Source organism: Vigna unguiculata, chromosome 1 (genome assembly GCF_037176805.1).
Source record: "Vigna unguiculata cultivar grain cowpea cultivar isolate G323 ecotype 2 chromosome 1, ASM3717680v1, whole genome shotgun sequence".
NCBI classification, from domain to species: domain Eukaryota; kingdom Viridiplantae; phylum Streptophyta; class Magnoliopsida; order Fabales; family Fabaceae; genus Vigna; species Vigna unguiculata.
In genome coordinates this window covers 3,241,274-3,251,426 of record NC_140792.1, presented here as the reverse complement: position 1 = coordinate 3,251,426, position 10,153 = coordinate 3,241,274, and the positions used below count along the sequence as shown (strand labels likewise).

The following is a 10,153-nucleotide window of genomic DNA, read 5'->3' as shown; positions in this document are numbered from 1 at the left end:
ACATTTCTTAAGATATTTTAAAAATAAAATGGTTGAACTTATATACTTTTTAAAGAATCTTGTTTATAAGTTATTAATAGATTAAGTTGAAAAAGCATTGGGAAAAGACTTCCATGACACCAAACTTTGAAGAGGACAAGTGTCTAAATTTCAACTACGGATATATCTTATGGAATTTGTGGTCCATAGTTGCATATGAACATTTTCCATCAACATTTAATTATGAGTACACAAATAATGGACTAGTAAAATGCACAGAACTTGTTGATGTGCCTTTTTTGACCTATATTATGAAAATAGTAAGGTTAATAGAGGTTAAAAATATAGTTTATTTATTAATTAAAAATAAAATTTTAGAAATTTTATATGAAAAAAGTACTTACGTATTAAATAAGCTAATTTATTTATTTGTTTTTAAGGAAGCTCAAGAGAACTTGATCAAAAAAATATTCACAACGTAACCTGATCTATTACCATCCTTAATCATCCTTATTTGGGAGTTACGCAACTTTTTGAAGGTAAACATCTTTATAACAAGTCATGTTAGTTTGGTATGACTTAAGTATAAAGAAGTTGTGCTATTTTAACATGACTTTTCACTTTTTTCTTTAATGCACAACTTCAATATAATTTGAATTGAGCTGAAGTTGTGTAAGGGTAACACAACTTTAGTTATTTATACAATTAATTTTCTACAAATCATTAAAAATAGTTAAAATTTGATTTTTGCCTTAAATTTTGTTGTGATAACTTGTTTTGATATATATTTCATAGAATAATTATTACATTTGATAGAACAGTCCTATATTTTACGATACAAAACTTTGGTGGAGAAAAACTTTAAACATTTATAACTTTTGATAGGGAAGTCAGATTGAGATGATTTATATATAAAAGTTGCACGAAATTTTGCAATGGATACATCGGTCAATGCTTAAAGGAGATTAAAAATCTAAAATATTCAAAAAATACATCATTTACTTTTTTTATTATTGTACTATTTTTTATCTATTTTTTACATTTAATTCTTATAATAAAGGATAATTGTTTACACAGAGAACAAGTAAATCAGAAACACATTCTCCAACGTTAGAGAAAAAAAAATCTTAAATTATTCTAAATTACTTTTAAAAAAATCGGATAGTTCCTCTCCCAAACTAGAAATATAAAGTTAAAAAAAAATTAGTTCTATTGATAGGTTTATATATATTTTTTATATACAAAAATTTTTAACTCACAATTAAATTATTTTCGACGATAAAAAATATATTTAGACTTATAATGATTTAGGAGCATCAAACATTATATTATTTTATAAAGATTCAGACAAATGAAAGACAGAATTAACTATTAACTTTGAAATTTGAGGTAAAAGTAAAATTGTTGGCTAAAAGCTAACTCATATTTAAAGTTCTTTATTGTAAAGAAAAAAAAAAGTACATCTTTTAAATAAGAAAGGCAACTTCCCCCGAAAACTAGGTTTTATATTTAAAGTCACATCACATCAGTCCTTCCACAATAATGAATGAAATTAATGTAATGTTGTATTCATAAAATTGACAGGTTCTGAGATACCATACACAACATTTTTCTTACCATTATTATTATTATTATTATTATTATTATTATTATTATTATTATTATTATTATTATATATATCTCTACTTCCCATCCTATATTCTCACATATTTGAAATTTTTTTTCCTTCTAAGATGGGTTATTATGAGAAGGTTTTGATGAAGATGATTTTTCTATTTCTCATTCTCTTATCAATGAATATGGCAACAGCAAGGGTACCCCTTTGGATTTCAGACCCTCACAAACCAAGTAAGTCACCTACCATCAAATTATTAATCTTTCAAACAACCATTTTTGCATTGATTAAGAGTATGAATTTAAATTCATTTTTTTCATCTACTTTTCCATCGAAGATGAAGATGCTTGAGATTAAAAATAAGAATATTTTTAAGAGAAATGCTAAAAATGATTTATATTTAAAACTTTGATTATTTTTTACCATAAAAAACCTTTGATTTTATTATTTATATTTCTTTGGTATCAATATTTAATTTATGTGGATTAGTGATTATTCATTTTCAATTTTTTTTTTTTTGGGTACCATGAAGATGAACGGTTCCTTGGAGGTGGTGATCCCATAGGCCACAACTTTCCTCGTCGTCCTCCAAGTCCATGAAAAAAAGTTACATAATATTGTATTGTTTTGGCTTTCATCGTTCCCACAAATTATATTTATGCTTTACTCTTATTTATAATTAATAATCATATTGTACAATATAATGCAATTATGGTTCTGATGGATTAGATCTACTCCGCTGTTAATATGTGATGTATCATCTTAAATTTCAAATTTTAAAAACATTAACTAATTTATTTAAATCAATATATATATATATATATATGAAACTAAATTTTAATTTTAATTTACTAAAATAATATGACATGATAAAATAAATGTGAGAATATAAGTTTGCTTGTTATAATAAATTTGAGACTATATCCATTCATTTCTTATATTTAGAGACTAAAATACATCGAAATTTGAGATGTAGACGAATTTCAATTTCTCATCAACTAAAAATATATGTTATCCATAAATGTAGTATCATCACTATAGAATACAACATATATTAAATGTTTCTAACTTAAATATTTTTTCAATCTTTGTAAGAAAAAAATAAAATAAAAAATAATTTGTATAGACTAATAAAAATAAACTAATTATATATATATATATATTAAAAAAACTCCATAAATAATTATATTTTGTATAAACACGTATTAATCAATTGTCTTAATTGTCACAAGTTAAGAATAAATATTATTCAAAATTTAGTTTCTCACACTTTTTTTCTGAAAGGATTTATAAAAGTATACAAAGTCATTTGAAAATGGTTAAAAAGTCCTTGTATTTTAAAGTTTGAAAATATAAAATTTCGTTTTTTGGACTTTGAACAAAACCAAATGAAAAAGAAAGTTAAGTCATTTCTGAGTGAGTCAGTATTAGGTAACATGTAACACATGGCTTTTATTGTCAAACATTGCAGGCGGGTATCCCAATAATGGAGTCAATTATTGCAACAAAAACCAAACCTACCCAACTCATATTCTTATTAAAATCAATGTAAAAATTTATGTACTGATATACACTACATAATATCATATTTTATGTATTATAATTTTTCATTTTAATAATAAATATTTAAACAAATACAAATAAATTTATTATCTAACAATACAAATAATAAATATGAAATATAATCAAAATTACCTTCCTAGAGTCTTTCTTCAATCCCTTATCCAATGTCTATTTTCATGCATGAATACTTTATAAATTTACTCTCCTCTGCTTTATAGTGCACGTATAAATATTATCTTTCTACGATAAATATTTTATCAATTTCAGTAACATCAATCTTAAAATTGATATTAAGGATAAAATAATAAACAATTATAAATGAACTAAATAAATTGCTTATATTGTTTTTAGTAAATATTTTCCGTAATTAAACTTTCCTACCCACTCTCTTATTTACCCCAAATTTAGTGCATGATTGTTAACATGCATAGCTCTATATTACATTACATTATAATGCATATTCACACCATCCTCGCATGAAATTATATTAAAAGTAAGAAAAAGTTATAATTTATTTAAATTGTTGGAAATTTATTAAAAATAAGACTAATTCATAATATATAAAATAAGTATAAATATTATTTTACAAATTTGTAAGGTTGAGTTAAATTTGAAGTCAACACCTTAACATAAATTATTAATATTTATCCTATGATTTTTCAACCTATTATCATGAAATACTTTATGAATTTATTTTTCTAACTTCTCACATAATCACATTCATTTGATTCACTTAGAAATTAGAATAGAATACTAAAACTTGACCTTCATTTATTTTATAAATAATATATTAATTTAAAAACATATATTGATTCGAGTAGCAGTATAGAGTTAGACAGGAGAAGAAAATTATTTAATGACTAAAGTTTTATACAATAATAGACTTAAAAAGTTAATGTCGGTAGCCTTTTTACTAAGTGAAGGTCTTTGCAAAATGTTAAAAGATGAATAAGGACATTTTTGTAGCTTTTGTATAAAGTCTTATTACAAGTCTTCCTTTTTGTCGTTTCCACAAGCAGACACACACATCATTTCCATTAATTAATAATAAATAATAAATAATTAATTTTTAAGTCTTTTACAATTGTTCTATTTATAATAAATTATTGCTTTTATAAGATAAATAAAATTTAAAATGATAATAAAAAAATAATATAAAATATTTTGTTAATTGTTTTCACTTTTTAAAATTTATACGAATCGATGCTCAAATTCACTTAACAAATTAAAAACACATACATATAAGTGAGGAATCTTAACCAAATTTTTGTAGAGAGTCAAAATAATATACTCAAAAATTTATATATTTAATATTATTATCACTAATTCAACAAAAATGAATATCCAATTTAGTATAGATATAACTATAAAAAAAGTATACATATTTAAAATATTGTCCATCATTTTTTCATATTTTTAACTCATTAAAAATTGAATCATTTAACTAAATCTTTCAACTAATTTTTTCAATGTAAATAACCATATTATCTGCAAAATATTCATCTTCCATTTTATTAAGGTGGATAAATTGATTCAAAAGTTTTCACAAGCTTTCATTTCATTTATGCAATGAGCAACTATATTGTGTAGTTTTCATCTTCACCGATAGTTTCTCTTTTATCAATTTTAAAAATGAATTTATTCTTTTATTTTTCATCAATATACCTATTTAAAAAAGAAGTTTAAGACTAAAAAGTAATTTATAATAATCTAATAAAAAATTAAGAGACATAATTACTAAAAAAAACTATGATAATCAAGTCACAATTAAAAATCGGTTGTGAAAACTCGCATAATACTTTATTTGTTATTTTGTATTCATAAAAAATAAATATACAAAAGGGTCATGATATAAAAAAATATTGTTAAATATTAAACAAATATTCCACTATCAAGTGAGACAAGAAAGAATTATGTTTTTTTCTTTAAGAATGGAAAAGAAAATATGAAGAATGAGGACATAAATAATGAGATTTTTTTTTTCTTCACTAACAAAAGAAAACATATAAATGTGAGAGATGAGTACAACATGTGAGAAACTAACAAAACCAATTCATCTTATACCCCTTCCTTCAGCATGACAATTGGTTGATATTTATATAAAACTTCTTACACCATAACCATTTAAATCCATATTTTACGAACTAGGGATTATTAACATACTTCTTCAGTTTGAGGGGACTAATACACGTAGACAAATTGATTTCAAAATCAGTTTCTAATTATTTTGACTTTCCTTACGGTGTCACTACCTTATTTTTAGTCTTGATATTGTCAATCTATTTCAATCTAATTTTATTAACTTGGATGTGTATTTTATATATATATATATATATATATATATATATATATATATATATATTACCGTTGGTTCCTATTATAAATAAGATTGACTTTTCTTCCACTCTTCTGATTAACAATTTATTATAAACTCAAAAGATAAAGGAAGAGAAAATAAAAAATTTTAACATTTTTTTTGTTATTATATTTGATTTTATATTTTATTATTTATTAACATTAAATATTATACCTTATAAAAAAATAAAAATATATATATAATTTAATATTCATTGGTTTTTCGATATAAAAAATATATAATTTAAAATATTTAAAAATGCACATAATTTAAAAATTTTAAAAACAAATTATTTTCAAAAAATTCAAAAAGTTAGAAATGTATAAGCCATGAGAGAAAGAAGAAAAGATGCCTGCAAAAAACACACAAAAAAAGTTTGGATAAAAATCAACTCAAGAGAGTTTGCTTGCTTGAAGATTTATTAGAACCTTCGTTCAATATATAGAGTACAATGTCTCATCATATAGAGTGAAAAGTAAAAAACCAAATAAAATAGAATATTTGATAATAATAAAAAAGAATCAAATATATGATATCTCTATCAATATAAATAGAAGCATGAGATATATAATATCTTTATCACAATTAGAGACTAGGTATTAGTGCGAACAGGTGGGGTCCACCATTTTAGTTAGGGAGGAAATTGTGTTTCCTTCTGAACTTTCAAAATCTGTCAATTTAATTTTATGCAAAAATTCCTTCATGGGTTACAAATTAATTGCCCTTCAGTTACAAGTTAAGTTTGGCAAGTTTTTCTCCAAATGTACCTGGAGTTGGTGGACCCAAGTGAGATGGGGTATGGTATTGGTGTGCACAGGTGGGGTCCATCATTTTAGTTAGAGAGTGAATTGTGTTTCCTCCTGCACTTTTGAAATCTATCAATTTTATTTTGTGCAAAAACTTCTTCATGGGTTACAAGTTAATTGGTCTCTAGTTGTAAGTTAAGTTTAAAAATGTGTCACGAAAGTTTTTCTCAAATTCACCTAAACCTGGTTTACAAACCCTAAACGTCGACGACAACAAAAGCCTCAATCTTTGGTGAGGGAAAACAACAAAATATCGACAGAGAAGATGAAAGCATATGCAATGGCACACAAGCCCCAATCTCTCGCAAGGAAGAAGATCAATTTCAACCTTCATCTCCACAAGACCCACAATGGCACGGGTAAAGGACGAACAAAAAATGAAGAACAAAACCTTGGGTTATTGCTTCCAAAGTTTAGACCAAAGAAAAGGAAGGGAGAAGGGTTTTTGGGTTGCAAAGTGAATTGGAGAAGGGGAGAAATATTTTTTTTTTTTTCGAAAAGGCCCACAATTTATTTAAATTCTCTTTGCCAACATGGACGATTTAAAAGAAAATTAAAAATTTCAAATAAAACCACGTGTGTTGCTAGTTAAAATGGTAAAAAAAATGGTAAGATTTGGGTGTCAACAAATCGTTTTTCTTTATATTCTAAGCATGGCTCGAATACTAAAGTAACCCACCATCCAACAATAACTTTTTTTCTAAAATTGTTTATTTTCATTATTTGAGTTCTTTTGTTTCAATATTTTTGTGTGTTATATTGATTTATTCAATTCCATCGTTGTTTTGGAGCTTTTGTAAAGTGATTTAATAATAAAAGAAAAAGAGGTAAGAAGAAAAAGCTAAATAACCCACTTCATCCTCTCTCATTGTCTGCACCATGTATTATTTCTCTCTCTTCCTTTCAATTTCATATCTTGATTCTTATCCATTTCAGAATCTAATTTGTCAAATAGAAATTGAATAGATAAAAAGCATTTAAAATTGATTAGGATTTCTAAACACTATTTACTCTATACAATCATTTTTATTTATAGTTTTTGTATTAGTTTAGTCATCAATATTGGTAAGAATAGTTGAGAAAAGTGACCATCTCAACTTAATTTACTATATACTGAATTTATATCTTGTTTTGATACTTTGCTCGAGGTCTCTAGTAAGAGTAGTATTGCTTCTTGGTTTGTGGGAGTTTAGCCATGAAGGAAAGCTATACATAGGTAAGGAAAAGTAATAATTGATTATATGGTGATAATGATAAGTGTTTGAGATATTGAACTCTGTTTGTAAAGTAATTATTCAGACTGTGAATGAACTATTTTGATAGAAATGGCACTACGTAAATGTCTGGATCTGAGTAGGGTGCATCAAATTGATTAATTGATACTATATGAGTATATTTTGAATTGAATTAAACACATCTTATTACAAGAAAATGGTAAAATGGCCCAGATAGACCCGATATATCAATTTGATACATTTTTATCAAATTCTGAATTATGTAGTTTCGCTAGGCGGGACGTTGGAGTCATTGGGCGTGACAAAGCCTTTTTCTTAAAGAAAGCTCTCAACTTTCTTTTCACATGGTGGGCCATTTTATCTTTAGATGAACCAAGTGAGCGAAAACATTTTATTTGAAGTCTAAAGAGCAAGGGATTTTGGTGATTGGGTGAGTGAGAGTCTTGTTGGGCGGTAAAAATGGATGATGGGAGATATTTTGTGAAAATATTGTATTTTAAATTGTTTTGGAATGGGTTACATGTTAAAATGTTTATGGAATTATTCTAAAAATCTGGTTTGATTCTCTTCTTAAGGCTAATTTCTCTTATATTTTTTCTTAAGAATATAACATTTTCGCTCAAGCGAAAATAGAACAAAGACCCAACCCTTACTTTCTACTATATTTTCTCTCAAGCGAAGTATGTTTTGCTCATGCAAATAGTTGAATATAACCTTGTTTTAGGCCTTATTTTCGCTTAAGCGAAGGATTTCTTGCTCAAGCAAACATAACATTGCAACTCAACCCAATTTATGCCAAATTTTCACTCAAGCGAACATATTTTTTCTCAAGCTAAAAATAATCTTGTTTTAGTCTCTTTAACTCATTGAATGTGAATGTTTTTTTATAAATGCAAATTGAATATTAATTCCTATACATGATTGATTTTTATTTTATTTAAATGAGTTGTATTGTATAACATGTTTACTGAGATTGATGAGAACCATGTGAATTAATGATCACATATCTAGGATGATATGTTAATTGTTGTATGATTTGAGTATTAAGTATTGACACCTATGTTGTATCAAGGATCCCCTATTTTCATTAATTGTCTAAGTCACATAAACTAAAATATTAGATGGTGAAAAGCTAATGAAAGAGTTATTGCATACTTTGACATGTAGATGTGTGATTTGAGTTGTATTGAACTTACCTTAATAATTTTCCTTGATTCACTTTGTTTTGGTGTATATTTAGGTTCTTTTTATGTATTACTATAAATGTTATCTAAACTCTTTGATGAATTTATAGTTTAATTCTTAAGATATTACACTTATTATATTCATTTAGCAAATCAGAAAATACTAGTAAAAATTTAATTAATTATTATTTAAAAGTAATCGATTATTTCTAAAAAATAGTATTTGAAAAAACTTGCCATAATTAATTACATTAAAAAATTTACACATAAAAATATATTATTACTCAATATAGTGAAATAACATTTTTGAACAGAAATAATAAATTATTTTTTAACATAATCAATTATTTATAAGATATGGAAAAACAAGTTTAACTTATTTGAAACAAGTAGATATAAGTTATGTGGACATTATTTTATAAATAGAGTTTTCTCATAGAACATATTAAAAAGTATACTATTTTAACACCGGACAAGAGACTTACTCGTATACAACATCAAAATTATTAAACTTTGTATATTTTGTCAACAGCTTTTGATATCAAGTCTTCGGCTTTGTCGTTTTATATATTGTTGCCTTTTCTCTTTTTTTTTTTTTTTTCTTTTCCTCTTTTGCTATGCAAGAATATACATTGCAGTAGTGGACATTAATATAATAGGAAGAAAATATAAAAATAAAGTCTGATTCACTACGAGTGAAAGAAAACTGAAATTAGTTCTCTTATAAGGGATTATTTTAGATTTAGAAGTTCAAATTTTGATTTAGCAGTATTAGCAGTATGAAAAAAAATGAAAAATTATATTTTGACTTATTTTTTTTATTCTTATCATTTATTTTTTATGTAACTTAGTGTAAATCATTGATTTCTTTTTAAAAAAATAGTAATACATTAATAAATAATCCACATTAAGTCACATTAGAAAATAAAAAAGGATAAAAATCAAAAAATAAAAGTTATGATATCATTTTTTTTTCTCTTTTATTTGTGATTCTCTTACCAATGAATAAGGCAACACCAAGGATGCCCCTTTGGATTTCAGAGCCTCACGAACTAAGTCATTCATTTGAGCATCTACCATGAGATTATAATCCCCTCAAAGGTGTAAATAGAAAATAAAGGGAGTTTCATTTGCAAAGGAGGTGCAATCAGCATTTTGGGAGGTGTCATTAGGAATGAGCAATTACATTGGGCAGCCTTAGCCCAAGAAAAAGCATGCGACACTGATTTGGATTACAAGGAAGAAAAGACATTGCCTTAGCCCAAGAAAGAGTATGCACATTTGGAATGCAAGGAACACAAGGCGCCAAGAGAGCTTCTTGAAAAGGGTCACACATTCAACGTTGGGCACATGTTAAATGTCCATCCATATCTGGAATCCCTTGATTAGTGGCACATAATTAGGAACTTAATCTT

The 10,153-nt window shown here is 25.5% G+C and overlaps 1 protein-coding gene across 1 annotated transcript; it reads left to right on the top strand.

Moving 5' to 3' along the window:
* The first annotated feature begins 1,664 nt into the window (after window positions 1–1,664).
* On the top strand, window positions 1,665–2,328 carry LOC146888600 (uncharacterized). The gene is made up of 2 exons (XM_085667856.1): window positions 1,665–1,827; window positions 2,127–2,328. The coding sequence occupies exons 1-2, from the start codon at window positions 1,713–1,715 to the stop codon at window positions 2,192–2,194; spliced, it is 183 nt and encodes a 60-aa protein (XP_085523982.1). The 5' UTR covers window positions 1,665–1,712; the 3' UTR covers window positions 2,195–2,328.
* The last annotated feature ends 7,825 nt before the right edge of the window (window positions 2,329–10,153 follow it).

Bases quoted from the DNA above. Each gene is read 5' to 3' on its own strand.
- LOC146888600 (XM_085667856.1), top strand. From the start codon at position 1,713: ATGGGTTATTATGAGAAGGTTTTGATGAAGATGATTTTTCTATTTCTC. The intron at 1,828-2,126 runs GTAAGTCACCTA...GGTACCATGAAG, and splicing joins TTCAGACCCTCACAAACCAA to ATGAACGGTTCCTTGGAGGT.